We start from the raw sequence: 18,358 nt of genomic DNA, 5'->3' as shown, positions 1-18,358 counted from the left end.
CCCTCTTCTGAATGGAATCAAGAAGCCTGAGAGAGGTTTTGGGGAACAATACCAGATGTGGGAACAATATTTCATGGCAGGGCAGATTTGCAATTTATACAGAGTGAGCAGCTGTTTGGAAGAAAAGTAATGCCGAGAGCAAAAGAGAAAAACCAAGTTTTTTAGATGCAGAGGCAGCAATATTTGTAATGTGCTTGTGCCAGGAGAGATTAGAAGTCAGGGTACTGAATATTCCATCTTGTCAAGAAAGTATACCCAGTAGAGCAATGTGGTCAGGGTCAACAATATGCTGTGACACCTATATGAATTTGTATGTTAAGAAATAGATGCAGTTTAAACTAGAGTATCATTTTTTGAAATAACCTGATTATTTGTTAGTCTATATATGCCAGAGTTTTCAAAATAATAAGGTATGTTAAGATTACAGCAAATTATTATAGATAGTAAATGTATGAAATAAAAATGCAATAGTGAGATTGCTTAAGAAAAATAACAAAAAAAAATTTCTGAAACAATTAAAAATATAAATACAGTACAATCTTTATATAACATGTGTGTCTGGCAACAACTTTAATAACCACATTATAAGCAAAGCACATTATAGCCAAAAAATTTTACCATTTTTTTTATTCAGCTTTTTAACACAAATAGACTTTATTTACTAATGTAAATAAAGTGTAATATTTAATGCACTTTACTTAGTAAATACTTTATTTACTAATTTTTTGTGAGTATACAGACTAAAAGACAAATTATTAAAAATTATATCATTCCCTTACATTTTACTTGCATTTTATGTATCTGTTCTGAAATAATCATGTAATTTAGTTTGCTAGAACTGATGACAGTTTTTTCAGTACATAATTCTTAATAACTGTCAGATGCAATAAATGTGTTCACTATCACTCTGAAGATCTAACCATGTCATCGCCTCATTAAAGTTTTCAAGCACTTTGTTCATTTCTGGTGCTCTTTCCTTACGTGAGTCATCCACATTATCTTCTGAGTCACTCCCTATGTCTCTAGCCGTCTGTCTGTCAATTGTCTTCCCACTATTCACAGACACTGTGAATAGTGGGAAGACAGTTGCACATTACCTCACTCGGGTAATGTGCAGCTGGGGCTTCTGCATCCACCTCAATCGAAGCAGCTAGATTATTTGCTGCAAGGCACCTATCAAGTACATTACAAGCAGCCTTTGCTTCTCGTTCTGAAACTGCTGCTAGTTCGAGGTTATTATAAGCAATCTTGTCTTTTCCAATACATGTTTTCTAGCAGTTTTCAGTTGCTGTTGAGTTTACTTTCTCCCACGTTAATCCAGTACTGTATGCCACATCTTTTGGTGTTAATGTTTTCAGAAGTTCTAGAACTTGAATTTTGAAGTTCACGACACCAGCAAGTAGCTCACCACAATAGTAGGCTTTGAATACACAAATAATGCCTTGATCCATGGGCTGAATTAGTGCAATTGTGTTCCCAGACAGAAAGCAACTCTGATCTTGCCATCTTTCAACTTCAGGACATTAGCCAAAGGATGAGCTGGGCATTGCTTCAACAGTAACAGAACCTTTTCTCTGAGTTTTTTTCTGAAAGCAAGTGGCATCTCATTGATAGTACAAATTCATATTCAAACTATGAAACAAAAATATCATATGTCATCCAGGTGTTGGAGCTATTTTTATAAATCACAAAGAGATTTCCAGTAGATGTGCTTAAAACTCCGAGGACTTCAACTTTTACCAATGCACAATAGCTTTAGCTTGTGATTTCCAGTCTTGTTTGTGCAGAGTAACACAGTAATTCTCTCGTTGTTAGTTTTTGTGCCTGCTTTGTTGGGTGCTATTTAATAAACAATGGAGCCTGGTAAAAGAATGGATAAGTTTTTTGGATAAATGGATAAATTTTTTGGAAACTTTTACCATATTTTTGATTAATTAACATATTAAATTGTTTGACAAATAGTTTAACCCTTTGTGGGCATTGTCTCCTCTAATGCCCCATCATAAAATTTTTCTTCGGGTCCAATCTCCCATCAGATGACCTTTCTGTTTTACCAATTTTACAGCTTGTTTTCTTGTTTTTCCAGTGTAATTATTGAACTACTTTCTATTTATGCTTCATATAACACTTTGACAAACTAACTGAATGTTTACAGTCAATTGTTAATAGTTAGAAGGAAAACTACAGCCATTGGCTGTAGTTTTCCTTCTTTGTTTTTAGTGTTCACTGTTTATTTACTTTCTGCCTGAAACAAAGTGTTTAGTCGTGACGTAAACATCTCAAAAAGGCCTTTCTGATAAAGTAATTGAGAAATTGTTAGAACTTTCCAATTCGGAATTTGATTTAATTTTATCCGATAGTAAAGATGATGTTATTTTCAATCCCGACGATATATCTTGCAGCAGCGATGAAGAAATTGATGATGGTATGGCTTTCTCTCATCCAAACACTTCTTCAAAGTGTTCAGGGTAGTGAATTTTATTTCTTTACCAACTGATTTTACACTAGTATTCAACCAGCAGTTTATGAAATCCTACATAAATGGAATATACACCTAACAGGCACCATTACAGGAAACAGAAAGAATTTTACCAGTAGAGATCAAGACAGGCAAAAAAATTGAAAAACATTAGATGCATTGGCATCTAATGAGGATAAAGGCAGATACAGTTCAAGTGAATTATTCAGATTATAAACTGAATAACTCATACTAATAAATTTGAGATTATAAACTGAATAACTCATACTAATAAATTTGAGATTATAAACTGAATTAACTCATACTAATAAATTTGAGATTATAAACTGAATTAACTCATACTAATACATTTAAGATTATCTCCTTTTATAAACTGTACTAATATTTATTAGTACAGTTTATAAAAGGAGATAAATTGAGATTTCTATCTCTTAGATACTTTATAATAAATCAACAAGACTCATTCAATATTTTTTTTTTCATTTTTGTGCTGGAACGGAACAGAAGACAGCAGAAATAACACTGGACTGCAAAGGGTTAATAGTCTTAGTTATTTTTAAATTTAGCAGAGATTTCAAAAATTACAACTTATTATTCATAAAATTATTGTATCAGTGCTTGAATATTATAGCACATAGCTAGTAATCCAGTGAAACTGCAGAGTTTAAATTGCGATAAATAAGTAGCTCGAAAATCCTAATCATTTGTTTGGCATATATATTTTTTTGTTTTTAGCTAAGAAATTTTACTTTTAGGAAGGATATAACTAATTTAAAAACTCTGCAACCATAATGGCACAGCGTAATGTATAATTTGAACTTGATAGGGTAAGATATAACAGCATAATATATAATGCAAACTTCATAGCATAATATGTATCATTGCATTAAGGCATCTATTAGCTTAGTGCAGTGTTGTCAATTTATAAATTAAATTAAATTGATTAATTTAATTAATTTTCATTGTTAATCAATTAAATTCTATTTAAACACAAATCATGCCCCAGACTAGAATAACAAAGCAATGGGCACATAGCAGCAGGAATGCTGTGGCTTTGGGAAGAACTGAAGTGAATGATTCTCATACAAATCACGGATTAAGAAAATGTACAACTTGTGTGATATTTGAAGACCTTTATGGAACAGTGCATGATACAGACAAGGAGCATGTTTTTGTGAGTGGTCAGTGCAGAGAGTGTGAAGAAATTAATTGCAAATTTGGCATTCTGATGGACATTTATGAGAGCTAAAAGAGTAGGATGGATGCCCTTGAAGGAATTAAAATTGGGGCCCTTCATAATATCAGCTCCCAACTCAATGGCAGAGCTCACACAGCAGCAATCCCCAAGGCAGAACGAGCTGGGCCCACAGGCAGTACTTATTGTCAGGGAAACAAAAAATATGATGTGCAAGAAGAATGGGTAGAACAGGATCAGGGTATGTCTGACAGGGGCAAATATAGATAATGTTCTAGAGCCTGGGGGTGGATACATACTGATAGACTGATATACTGATAGCCACAGGTAAATGGCTATTGTCAGTCTATTAGTATGTATAAAAGTGTGTTTTTATTGGAAAGTGCAGCAATCTGGACAACAAGGTGCTAGTGATTCGAAGACCTGCTGTGAGTCATCATGGAACAGGTAAATACATGGGCTATGTTAGTGTAACAAAGAGTAAGAAAAGGTGCATGCATACTTGCATGTAGAATAATGCTTTGAGAATAATAAATAAATTTGATGAATTTAAAATGCTGATCAAGACATCAAAATGCAGACATTGTTGGGATTTCAGAGAGTGGTGTCACTCAGATATAAGGGATACCGAATTTGAATATGGGCTGTAAAATGTGTACAGAAAGGACAGGATAGGAGTGGAGTTGAGATTCGGCTTTTAGTTAAGAATCACATAAAATCTAAAGCAGTAGCAGTCCATCCAGTTGACATGAGTGGCAGTGCAACATTGAGTCAGTTTGAGGCAAAATAAACGCTGAGAAAACAAAAATGAGATTAGGGGTGTTTTATTGGGCTACTGGATCTGATTAGTACATACAGCAACTGTACAGAGAAATAAGGGATTTTAACAATCCAGATATTGACTGGAACTTGTGGATTGGTCACTCTTACACACTGCTAGCAAGATTTTATACTGATAGTTTTACTGGATGACTGTTTTCTACAGCAACATTAGAAAGGCAACAAAAGAGAGTAGTACTATTGATTTGATTATCAGCAATGATTAATCATACACTAAGAATCAGCAGATAAAAGAACCACTAGGTGGCAGTAATCACAGTGTACTGATGAAGGATTTACTTAAAGATGTAACTACCATTAAGGATAAAGGGAAAGGTTTTTGCTTTCATAAAGATAACTACAGTGGTCTTAGAGAGTTTTTAAATTCTGTACTGTGGAATCAACTGATGATATAACCATTAGCAAATTCTAAATGGGAAGCATTCAGGAAAATAATTATAGAAGCTACTAGACTTGTCATCCCAACTAAGATTTACTGTTCAATGTTTAGACCTAAATGGATGTCATATGAACTAATGAGGCTCGTTGCACAGAAGAAAAATGCTTGAATGCATATAAATTATAAGGTGATACAGAAGCATATAATAGATAAAACTAGTCTGTAATCAAGTCACGAAAGATGTTATGCAAGTTAAGGCAGATTTGTTTGTTTGTTTTGTTTTTGTTTTATGGCGCATTAGCGCAAAAGATGTAGAATATAAAATTTAAATTATTCGTATATTATTTTAAAAGAATATACGATTTAAAACGTTCATGTAGTATAAAACGATAAAAATATTTTAGATAGAATTATTTAGATTAATAAGTTGTAAAAACTTAAAAATAGCTGACATATTGTCATTGTCGTTTAAAACCTGTCTGAGTGTATAAGGTTCAGACAGATGGCTAAAACATAAACGGCGGTCATTATAAAAGGACGGACATTCAATTAAAATATGATGGACTGTTAAAAAGGTGTCACAATTTCTACACATAGGACGATCGTCTGCCCTCAGCAGATAGCAATGTGTCAAGTGACAATGTCCTATGCGGAGCCGAGATAGAACAACTTCCTCTTTTCGGTTCCTGCGCAGACTAGACTGCCAATGTTCAATTACAGGCTTAATCTCATATAACTTGTTTGTAGTCTGTCCATGCCAAGAGTGTTGCCATTGGGATATCAGTTTCTTTCGAATTACTTGCCTGTAGTCTGTATAGGGGACTGACAGGCAAGAGTTAAATAGGTTCGCTGATTTGGCTGCAGTGTCTGCCAAATCATTTCCTGAGATCCCAATGTGGCCTGGGATCCAGCAGAAACGAACATCAAATTTGAATTCTGCTAGGGAGTGCAGCTTCTGCTGTATCCGGGTCAGGACAGGATGAGGGTTGAACCTCATCGATGATAAAGCCTGCAATGAACTCAGAGAATCGGTATATATAATATATTTTTTGTGGTGGGTGGTTTGTATACGATCTAAGGCTAGCCCAACCGCAAGCTCTGCAGTGAACACACTGCATTCGTTGGAGATCTGCTCAGATACCGTGGTGTCTGGAAAAACAGCTGCAGATCCGACAGACATATCTGACCTCGAGCCATCTGTGTAGCTGGGCAAGAAGTCAGCATGTTCCGAGCGCTCAGCTAAAAAGAGCTGCAGGTAGATGTTGGATGATGTATTACCCTTTCTCCAGTTGTTAAGGGAGAAGTTGCAGTTTGGGACACGAGCATGCCAGGGTGGAAAAGGTTGCCCTGGTGATGGGGCAACATTGTCTAATGTGATGTTCAAATCATTGAGTAGCCTTTGGATACGAATACCGAATGGTTGATTGGCAGTCTGGCGAATGTTGTACAGATTTTCCCAACGTGGCTCAAAAACGGGTGTCCACGTCGTATGGTCTGGCAGGGATTTCAGTTTCAAAGCATACTGTAGAGACAACTGTTTCCTGCGAAGCGATAACGAGGGCTCATTCGCTTCGACATAGAGGCTATGGACAGGAGAAGTTCGAAATGTTCCAGTGGCAATACGGATCGCCTGATGGTGGATGGGATCCAGCCATCGGAGTACGCTGAGTCTAGAGGATGCGTATACCTGGCACCCGTAATCTATCTTAGATCGTACGAGTGCATGATAGAGGCGCATGAGGGTAGATCGGTCAGCGCCCCAAGAATGTGAGAAGATTGCACGTAGGATATTCAAACCTCTCGTGCACTTCGCACGTAGTTGACGGATGTGTTCTAGAAAGGTCAGCTTTTTATCGAAGATAAGCCCCAAAAATCTAGTCTCAGGTACTACTGGGATGGCATTTTGTCCGAGCCTTAGTTCAGGTTCAGGGTGAAGATTGCGTTTTCTGCAAAAATGCATACAAACAGTCTTTTGTGGGGAGAACCTGAACCCGTTATTCGTTGCCCATGAGTTCAAATGGTCAATGGCACGTTGCAGTTGCCTCTCAATTACCCTCATGTTGCAAGAATGACAAAATATGCTAAAATCGTCAACATAGAGGGCACTGTTTACAGTAGGAGGAAGTTGTTCTGTGATGGAATTCACTTTAATGGCAAAAAGCGTAACACTTAAAACGGATCCTTGAGGTACTCCCTCCTCTTGGCTAAAAGAGCGAGAGAGAGTAGATACTACATGGACTTGGAAAGAACGGTGACATAAAAAGTTCTTAATAAAATTGGGGAGATTACCTCTAAGGCCGATGCTGTAGAGGTCTTTTAAAATTCCAAATCTCCAAGTTGTGTCATACGCTTTTTCCATATCGAAGAACACTGACACCAGGTGTTCTCGTTTTAAGAAGGCATCTCGAATGGAAGTTTCGAGCCTGATTAAATGGTCCAAAGTTGACCTATTCCTACGGAAGCCGCACTGAAATCTGGAGAGGAACCCATTAGCCTCCAAATACCAGATAAGGCGGGCATTGACCATTCTCTCCAGAATTTTGCACAGACAGCTAGTCAGAGCAATAGGACGATAGTTCGTTGGGATTTTAGGATCCTTTCCTGGCTTAGGAAAGGCAAGCACGATTGCCTTATGCCAGGAATCCGGAAACTGCTCTTCTTGAAATATTCTGTTATATAGAAAAAGCAGTTGGTCCGTGGATCTTGCAGACAGATGTTTGACCATATCATAATGGATAAGATCTGGTCCGGCAGCACTTGCCTTGGTAAGAGTTAGAGCTGTTTCTAACTCTTCCGTGGTAAAGGGCCCGTTATAGGGATGAGACCTTCTTGATTTAAAGTTAATTGGCTGCTTTTCACATTTATCTTTCCAGACCAGAAATTCTGGGGAGTAAGCAGATGTTGACGAGATGGCAGAAAAAGTCTCCCCAAGTGCATTGGCTATTGCAGTTGGATCTGCAATAACGCATCCATTATACTCCAGGACCGATGAAGGGTTTGATGTATATTTACCCTTCATTTTCCGGATTTTGTCCCATATAGCTTTACTGCTGGTTGACTGGGAAATGGTGGATGTAAAGCGGACCCAAGATTCCTTCTGGCTCAGACGACGAATATATCGCGCTTTCGCGCGTGCACGTTTGAAGGCTAAGAGATTGGCTGTGGTAGGATATCGTCGGAATATCCCCCAAGCTTTATTTTGTGCCTTTTTTGCTGCTGTGCATTCAGTATTCCACCAAGGTTTTGGAAATGGCGGAAACAGGGTAGATGTTTTCGGAATTGTAGCTGCAGCTGCATGGACAATGCTTTCTGTGATGTACGCCACTGCGTCATTGATAGGCTCCCGACTGACTGTACTGATGTTAAAGTCTACCAGGTGTTGAAAGGTGTTCCAGTCAGCCTGATCAATCTTCCATCGTGGTAACCTAAAAGGTGAACATGGCATCACTTTAAGTAGGCTGGTTATCACGGGGAAGTGATCACTCCCATAAAGATTCTCCTCTACCTCCCAAGTGATTGAAGGAAGGAGAGAGGGGGAACATATAGAGAGGAGTACGGGTAGGCATGTGAAAAAAGGTGTTAGTTCCCACATTTAGAAGGGATAGGTCATTGTCATTGAGCACATGCTCTATGACACGTCCCCTTCCATTAACGTTTGCACTACCCCACAGGGTGTTATGTCCATTGAAGTCGCCCAGGAGTAAGACGGGCGTAGGCAGCTGCACAATGAGATCATCAAGGTCTCTCTGGGAGATATCAGCCCCAGGTGGCAAATATACTGAGCAGACTGTTATTAAGAACCCTACCGTAAGGCGAACCGCTACCGCTTCTATGTTGGTGGTGAGCGCAATAGTTTGATATCGGGTATGGTTGCCCAGAATTATAGCAACACCCCCATGAGCAGGTCCATCGTCAGTTCTGTCCTTTCGAATGATAGTAGTGTTACGAAGCGAAGGGTTTTCATTTGCCTTCAGGTATGTCTCTTGTAAGCAAAAGCAGACTGGCTCATGCTTTTGCAGAAGGGCCTTGATGTCATCATTGTTTCGCCGGAATCCACGACAGTTCCACTGTAGGAATTTAGCCATTATTTTGGCTTGGTGGGTCCATCAGGCGGCTTCCGAGGTGCTGAGGGCTTACCTTTTTCAGTCTTGGATTTATCCTTCCTGGGGAAGTACGGACGCTGTCCAGTGTCCATTTCCTCCTCAGCAAAGACCTCTTGTACCTCCTTCTGCTCTACATCCATGTTTTCTTTGGTTGTAGGTGGTATTTCACCTTTCTTATTCTTTTCTTTCGTGATTGCTTTTGTTATTTGTGGAGCATTAGAAGGTACTGATATAGGAGTGGCAGCTGATTGGTCCTTCTGTGCAGGTTTTTGGGAGCTTAAGAGATAACGTGCGATGGGAGTAAATGATTCTTTTGGAGGGATGGACATGTCCGTCTGAGTTCCAATGGAACACCTCCCTGCTACCTTCTGGGCGTAGGAAGGTTTTTTGATGTTGAGAGGTTTCACTGCTTTCCTTGCCTCCTGGTACGATATGTTTAGCTCTGCCTTCAGCCGTTGAATTTCTTTTTCTTCTTTCCACCTCTGACATGCTCGTGAATAGGCCGGGTGTTCGCCTTCACAATTAATACAGGTGGGCTTTGCGGCTGAACATGCTGTTGTTTCGTGATCCTTTGCACCACATCGAGCGCATGCAAGGACTCCACGGCAGGCCATTTGAGAATGTCCATATTTCTGGCATTTAAAACACCGTAAAGGGTTTGGAACATATGGACGTACTGGACAGTTGATGTAGCCAGCTTTACTCTCATCAGGAGGTTTGGGAGAGTTAAAAGTCAGGATAACACTCCTGGTTTTAACTAGTTTCCCATCCCTACGTGCACTAATTCTCTTGACGGCTATAACTCCCTGAGGTTTCAGTTCCAAGCAGATTTCCTCCTCGGTTACGTCGAGAAGGTCCCATTCCGAAATGACACCTCTCGATGAGTTTAGTGTTCTATGTGGTGTTACTGTTATGGGTATTCCTCCGATTGATGTTGCACGGAGTAGCTGCTCAGACTGCCTGTCGGTTTTGGTTTCAATTAAGAGGTCTCCAGAACGGAGCCTCTTAACCGATTTGGGTGACCCTGCTAACCCATCTAACCCTTTCTGTATGAAGAAGGGCGACATTTTGCCAATCGGTTTTTCTGTGGTAGAATGAATAATTAAAAATCTTGGAACAGGCCCAGATGATATTTCTGTTCGCTGCCTCTTTATAGCAATAATGCTATCTGTCTCTCCGTCTGTATTTTCAGATAGGGACCGGGTTGGGGCCCCTGAAGATGTAAGTTTATATAGGTTTTTAGTTGTTCAGTGCCCGGGCGCCCCCACCCACCACGGAGCCCAAAGGGATGCCCACTACCCGGCATGCAATAAATGCGCTCGGGAGTGGGACACCAGGGTTACCCAGACACTATACCCACACCGCCGCCAGCCTGAATCCTGTCCCTCGGACCATGAGGGTAGGGGCGTGGCATTGACACGGTTGACCCTCGCAGGCAAGCCTACTAGCCAATTGATCCTAGCCGGGCCTTCCAGGACCACCCGTCTTGTCGAAGCAGGGGCCAAAGTGGTGTATTGAAGCTGTGCCCCTCAACCACCAGGATCCCCCTTTCCGAATTTCCACGGGTCGCAGCGCACGGCAAACACGCCGGATTCCATTGATGTAAGCCTGGAACCTGGGCTGTGGGCATTGGATCCCAGTGATGCTAGTCTGGAAGTCCAGCAGCGTCACTGGGAGGTCCCCTCACCACGTACAGGTGCCCACGTCGAGGGGGGGTTAAGGCAGAATTACGTGAAATCTTTGTAAAGGATGTAAAGAAAAATAGCAAAGATTACTTTTCTTATGTAAACACTGAAGAAAGAGGATGAATCACATAGTCCACTTGGTATTGATAGTTCAACTATTGATGATCCTGCTCTCTCTCTCTCTTCAATGGGTAGACAGGTACCCTGGTGCTACAATAGTGACAACCCAGTTATGAAGTATAACTCCTAAAGGATATTTTTTCCTAGACTGTGAAGGAGTTTACTGACATATGGGTTAGTGCAATGTGCATAATTTTTATACATGTAGATATAAAATGATTATCTATCCAAAATCAATTGTGATTTTATCACAATATGAGATAAAATAAAAATTATGCCAAGTCATATCAATACAAATATAAAAATTATGCAAATTGCATTAACCCATTTGTCAGTAAACTCATCACAGTATAGGCAAAAATATCCTTTAGTCTAAATCAGTGCACACCATTAGGCACCTCTCATATTGTGGAGTTATACTTCATAACTGGGTTGTCACTACTGCAACACCAGGGTACCTGCCCACCCATCAAAGAGAGTCCAAAAAAGCCTTGAAATGTGCCATCTTGGGTACCTTCTTACCCAAGAGAGGTAAGAAGAGAGGCCAAATAGCTTAAAAATGGTGCCATCTGCAGGAGCTTGATGCTGCTGGAGGTAAAGAGAATAGGTAACAATAGTCTTTTCCTAATGGGGAAGTGTTTCCTATTCGAGGGATTTATGAGTGAGGAGTATCTGCCCCTTTCCTCTTTCAACGACACTTTCTTCCTCTCCTACTATCACTTTCCTCTACTTTTTTGCTTTCCTTGGTCTAATAGGGACAAATATGGGGATAACACAGTGTTTTATCCCATACCATTTTACAAATGGGTGGTGGTATCCACCAAGAATAAGTAACAACAGTCTTCTCCATTGGTGAAGCATCACTTATTCAAGGTAATGCAATACCATGGCAACTCGTTGTGAGGGTATTCACAATATGAGATCTAATTAAAATGATGTCAATCAGATTATCAGTTTATACCTACACATATAAAAATTATGCAAATTTCACTAACCCATATGTCAGTAAACTCCTTCACAGTCTAGACAAAAATATCCTTTAGACTAATACTTATTGGGGAGAAGTTTATATCACAGTTGTACAACTGTTCATCTGTGAATTTACCATCTTGAATCACATTATGCAGAAATTCAGGAAACACTTCTGCAGCCATAATGTCACCAGATATAGATTCGCCTACTAGAGTGAACTTACTTGGATATTCCATGACGAGCCTTCCATTTCCAAAGCCACCCTTCTGAAGCTTAAATGTGTCACCATGTTCACCAAGTAGCTTATGAAATTTAAGTGCCTGTGCTTTCAAAATAACCCCATTTAATGGTACTCCTTCATGTATATAAAGTGCTTAGCATCATAATACACAGCCATTTCTGTATAAACAGAAAATTTTTAAGGTGGCATCGTTTTAGGTTATATCTCATATTGTGAATACCTTCACAACGAGTTGCCATGATATTGCACTACTTCGAATAAGTAACGCTTCACCTAAGGAGAAGACTAGTGTTACTTATTCTCAGATAGGTACCACCACCCAGACAGCACTGTTTCAGGGCTATTTGGCCCTTCGTCAGTGAGTGGGTAGGTACCCAAGTGATGCAATGATGGCAAAAACAGTTATGAAGTATAACTCCACAATATGAGAGATGCCTGATGGTGTATGATGTATTTAGACTAAGGCGCATTTAGGGCTAGAGCCTCAAGCTGCGAACAAATTTAGACTATGTATATAAAGTGCTTAGCATCATAATACACAGCCATTTCTGTATAAACAGAAAATTTTTAAGGTGGCATCGTTTTAGGTTATATCTCATATTGTGAATACCTTCACAACGAGTTGCCATGATATTGCACTACTTCGAATAAGTAACGCTTCACCTAAGGAGAAGACTAGTGTTACTTATTCTCAGATAGGTACCACCACCCAGACAGCACTGTTTCAGGGCTATTTGGCCCTTCGTCAGTGAGTGGGTAGGTACCCAAGTGATGCAATGATGGCAAAAACAGTTATGAAGTATAACTCCACAATATGAGAGATGCCTGATGGTGTATGATGTATTTAGACTAAGGCGCATTTAGGGCTAGAGCCTCAAGCTGCGAACAAATTTAGACTATGTATATAAAGTGCTTAGCATCATAATACACAGCCATTTCTGTATAAACAGAAAATTTTTAAGGTGGCATCGTTTTAGGTTATATCTCATATTGTGAATACCTTCACAACGAGTTGCCATGATATTGCACTACTTCGAATAAGTAACGCTTCACCTAAGGAGAAGACTAGTGTTACTTATTCTCAGATAGGTACCACCACCCAGACAGCACTGTTTCAGGGCTATTTGGCCCTTCGTCAGTGAGTGGCCACCTTAAAAATTTTCTGTTTATACAGAAATGGCTGTGTATTATGATGCTAAGCACTTTATATACATAGTCTAAATTTGTTCGCAGCTTGAGGCTCTAGCCCTAAATGCGCCTTAGTCTAAATACATCATACACCATCAGGCATCTCTCATATTGTGGAGTTATACTTCATAACTGTTTTTGCCATCATTGCATCACTTGGGTACCTACCCACTCACTGACGAAGGGCCAAATAGCCCTGAAACAGTGCTGTCTGGGTGGTGGTGGTACCTATCTGAGAATAAGTAACACTAGTCTTCTCCTTAGGTGAAGCGTTACTTATTCGAAGTAGTGCAATATCATGGCAACTCGTTGTGAAGGTATTCACAATATGAGATATAACCTAAAACGATGCCACCTTAAAAATTTTCTGTTTATACAGAAATGGCTGTGTATTATGATGCTAAGCACTTTATATACATAGTCTAAATTTGTTCGCAGCTTGAGGCTCTAGCCCTAAATGCGCCTTGGTACTCCTTCACTATGCTTCTGTAGTAACCTTTAACTTTTCTTCAATTGTATATATTTTTTATTTTGGTGACCTTCAGCCCTACTGATTGACTAATATTTACCATGTATTTATTTCTGATTTTAGAATTTACCATGTTTTGAGAAAACTGAATCAAAACCAAACTGTCTGGAGTATTATAGTGCCGAAATGAAGTGATGAGATATCTCCATAAATCATTTGTTGGTTCATGTATATTTTTGTCTGGGGTAGCCCATAGCAGTTTTTGCTATCCTAAGTATAACTTCTAGCTGAAGAAAGGATATTGTGTGCTGCTGTTTACAAAAAATATATTTTCGCAAATGGTAGCCGCATTTCCTCCACAGGTAATCAGGATATACTGATATACCCTTTTATTGTATTTCTAGCTGAAGGGAGAAACTGGGTGTCTACAGTAAGTAATTAGTCTCTGATGAGTCCTGTTGTTTACAAAAATTATTCTGCAACTAAATACTGAATATATCTAAGCAAATATAATAGCTAATTTCCCCTCTTGGGAAATTAGGATGTACAGTAGCTATGAGCACATACAGTATTCACTTTTTCCAGTTTTCAATATGAAACTGCTCATCCTTTAAACACAGTATTTTTTTTTTTTTTTTTTAATTCATTTTGGGAACATGATCATACCTGTGGTATATCCAAAACTGTGGTGTGAAGAGGAGCAGCATAAGGAGGTTGCACTGTATCTATAGACAGAATTAAAAATAAAATTTTGATAGAATATAATCATAAAGTTCTTTTGTGCATAATAGAGAGATATAGGCTTCACTTACAGAGTGGAAAATATTTTTGAAGTGTTACTTTTGTGGCAATTAATTGCTGAATCAAATTGGATATATCAGCAAAAAAAAAAAAAAAAAAAAAGTACACCTGATTTGCTACTTATGAATAGTACACCAGACGTTTTGAAATATATCCTTAAGATCAAAATAATTTTATTCAACACAGTTTTATTACAATGAAAAAGAACTGGTTTATGAAGTACTGCCCATCATCATAGCTAAGGTGAAAACTTGCAAAAGAACATTTCACTGCAGTGGATAAGATGCATTTTTTATTGGAATGATGTAGAAATAACTTAATTCTATTTAAATGTTATTTTAACTGTAAGTCAATTTAATAAATATATTCTAATATGGATAAGATGCATTTAATAGAATGATATACAAATAACATTATTTAAATGGCAAGTTATCTGTATATTAATTTAATAATTGTATATTCTGATAAATATGTCTTATCAAAAACACAATGTTCTTCTGATAGTTATCTTGATTCTGCATACAATGTTTTTTTAGAGAATATATGAGCTACAAGGAACTTTATCACCTTCCTTTTGTTCTTCCTACAAGGACAACATTTTCTGAAACAAAGTGCATTTTCACCAAGAATCTTGTGATCACAAGATTTCCAAACTTTTCTTCAGAAAATGTATAATTCATCAACACAATCTTAATTTAAATAGGATGTCATATTATTATTCAATTTTACAATGTTAACTTCATATGAAAAATTACATAAATCATATAATAATAATACTTTGTAGTCATTGGATGGCTGCCTCCCTCTTGCTCCTTCCACAAGCACAATGTTTTCTAAAACAAAATGAAATTTCACCATAAGAATCTTGTGATTGAGATCTTCAGATCTATTAAGAGCGCTTCAAAAATTATAAATGTACATTTAAGGACATATTTTAGTTCAATTATAACTTGTTTTTAAGCATTTCTACATTCTATTTGTGGTATATGTCTAGTTAATTTTAATATGTTCTTCTATATTTTAATCAATTATTTTAATTTAAATAAATAAATAAACAAACAATAGAAAGTGATCCTATTAGGTAAAATTACCAAATAAAGTAAAATAAACAGCCAAAAGGTTCTTATATTTTCTTGGGTCACCTAAAGCAAACAAAATTAAGTATTCTGTAATTATCATCAAAATAATGACAAAATTAAAATAAGTTTTAATTTGTTTTTAACCTTCAAATCAGATAGAATGGAATATTTCACCCAATAAAATTCTTTTATATCAATGGCGTGTTCCATCATACTTATTTTGGAGAAGAACAAAATATGCAAACACAAATAACCACCATTTATTTGTAAATATTTACATGAGAGCTTTTTTAGGGATGACAGTACTATTTGCCCATAAAACAGAAGCCAAATAATTGTTTGTTCACGGTGAATGGGTTGGTACAGAAATTGTCATGCTTGAATAAGAAAAAAGGCACAAAGAGAGGAATGGTGAGATTTATCCACTGATATTAATATCAGTGGATAAATCCTAGCAACAGAACAAATTGCCAAATCTCTAGCTATTATAATGCATGAATCTATGGAATCAGGTGAGGTCTCAGCAGACAGGATATGTGCATATATCATTCCAAATTACAAATGTTATTCTAAGGATGAAATGGATAATTATAGACCTGCAAGTTTAACTTCCATAGCAGGAAAAATTAATCCATGATTAAGGATATATGGCATTCAAACAGAAACACAACAAATTAAAAGTTTAACAAGCACTTGCAAACAGAAGTGAAATTCATTTTTGCACTGCTTCTGTTGGGACATGCAGAAGCCTAGAAAGCAAGGTGTGGGGGTCCACCAGGACTGCTGGGGGTCCTCATAGGGCAAACATATATCAGGCACACTTATATACACATGCTTGTATACTAATGCCAGCATTATATTAAATAAATTTAATGAATTTGAAGCTAGTTAACTTTTAGAATCTAGACACTATAGGGATATCAGAAAAATAGTGCCACTCAGAATAGGAAATACAGAATTGGAATATATGTACAGAAATTATGTATGTATGTATGTATTTCAGTCTAGTTGGTTCCCCAGATCACTGTAAAATTCACCAATGTCATCTGTGTTGTAACACCTCTGCATAGTCAGTCATGCATGTTATGCGAGGACTTTTCAATAAAGAGTGACCATAAATTTTTGTCACAACATACCTTTATTAATCATCCATATTTTGATGGTCCTTTTCAAAGTAGGCCCCATTAGGTGAAATCCACTTATTCCAATGTTTCTGCCATTCTTCAAAAACATGGTGGAAGTTATTTTTTGAGGTGCATTAGAGAATAACCTCTCATGTCTTTTCTTCTGATGACTGGAAATGTTTTCCTCGCAGCTCTTTCTTTAACTTTGGAAATAAAAAAAAAATCACAAGGTGCAAGGTCAGGGCTGCAGGGGAGAGGGATGATGAGTAACACATTTGACATTAATACTGGCTAAGTACTTGATGACAGTATGAGTGATGTGATGTCTTGCATTGTTGTGATGCAGCATCCACCCACCTGCGTGCAGTTGTGGTTGTTTGCGATGAATGGGTGCAGTACAGTTCTGCAATAAGATCCCGTAACAGTTGTATGATGTAGCACAAAATGCTGGAAAACCATTCCTTGAATGTCAAAAAAAAAAGAGATTACCATAACCTTTCTTGCAGAAGCCACAACTTTTGCTTTTTTCGGTGTTGCCGATGATGTAGACTTCCAAATGCTTTGTTGCTTACTCTCCGGGTTGAAATTATGAAGTGCCACATCATATTCATCATTATCAACTTGTAGTAGTAGTAGTGGCATGTGATGCAAGAAAGCAAATGTATGAGCTTATGCAGTATCAGCCAAAAAAAAAAAAAAAAATCACACCATTCCCTCCAAATGCCTGTCCAGTTCCTCCTTAAATTTATTCAACCTATCAACTTCCACAATGACAGATGGAAGTTTGTTCCAGCAATTAACCACCCGCTGGCTAAAGGCAAATTTCTGCACATCTATTCTACATCTGTCCTTTCTTAATTTGAATTTATGCCCCCTTAGGTTCGTAATCTGAACAAGTGGAAGGATCCCATCAGAATTCAGCGTGCTGAACCCATTCAAGGCCTTATACACCTCAGTCAGATCACCGCGCAGGTGCCTAGTCTCCAGCCACTGCAATTTGCAGAACTTAAGCCTCTCTTGATAAGAGGATCCCTTCATTCCCCTCACCTGGCGCCTCCGTAGCCAGGTGGGCAGGAGCAGCAGTGCATAGCACACGCTTCTTGATTAGACCCGGGTTCGAGCCCGTGACCACCAAATACGGAGGATGCGGAAAGGTCAGGGAATGACCACCACATATCCCCGGAGCAATATGGCCTTAGTTGCTAATGCTCCTAAAAACCAAATAACAAATAACAATATCATTCCCCTCACCAATCTTGTTGCCCTTCTCTGTACACGCTCAAGTAAATCTACATCCTTCCTAAAATGAGGCCTCCAGACCTGTACGCAGTACTCAAGGCGTGGCCTGACCATTGCCTTATACAGAGGGACAATCACCTCCTTTTTTGTGCAGAACCTCACCTTCAGTAACCATGCAATGCAGCTTGTGACAAACCTTCATGCAAACTTGCTGTTGCTCAATGGTCACAGAGAATACCATGCATGCTTCCTACTGATATTATCAACGTTTTTGCCAGTTGCCTTACTGTTATACAACAGTATTCTCTCACGATTACAGAAGAAGTGTTTATGATTTCTGTAGTGACAGCAGTAGTTCCAGCAGCAGCAGCAGCAGCAGGAGCTCTAGGGCTGCCGATTCGTGTGATAGAATCATGTCCATCTTTAAACATTCAAAAACCACCT

The 18,358-nt window shown here is 38.4% G+C and overlaps 1 protein-coding gene across 3 annotated transcripts in view; it reads right to left on the bottom strand.

The window, feature by feature from the left end:
• The window catches only part of LOC150078025 (uncharacterized), a 442,574-nt gene that overhangs the window by 202,235 nt on the left and 221,981 nt on the right, over positions 1-18,358 (bottom strand). For all 3 annotated transcript variants that reach the window (XM_090384338.1, XM_090384339.1, XM_090384340.1), the window contains exon 9: positions 15,250-15,305. In XM_090384338.1, the coding sequence (XP_090240464.1) occupies positions 15,250-15,305 (56 nt within the window). The remainder of the gene's footprint in view (positions 1-15,249; positions 15,306-18,358) is intronic.

Source organism: Mastigoproctus giganteus, chromosome 11, assembly GCF_048544385.1.
Source record: "Mastigoproctus giganteus isolate SK-2022 chromosome 11, ASM4854438v1, whole genome shotgun sequence".
NCBI lineage: Eukaryota > Metazoa > Arthropoda > Arachnida > Uropygi > Thelyphonidae > Mastigoproctus > Mastigoproctus giganteus.
Note: the sequence above shows the minus strand (reverse complement) of the source record. Positions and strands in the feature narration are given on the sequence as shown.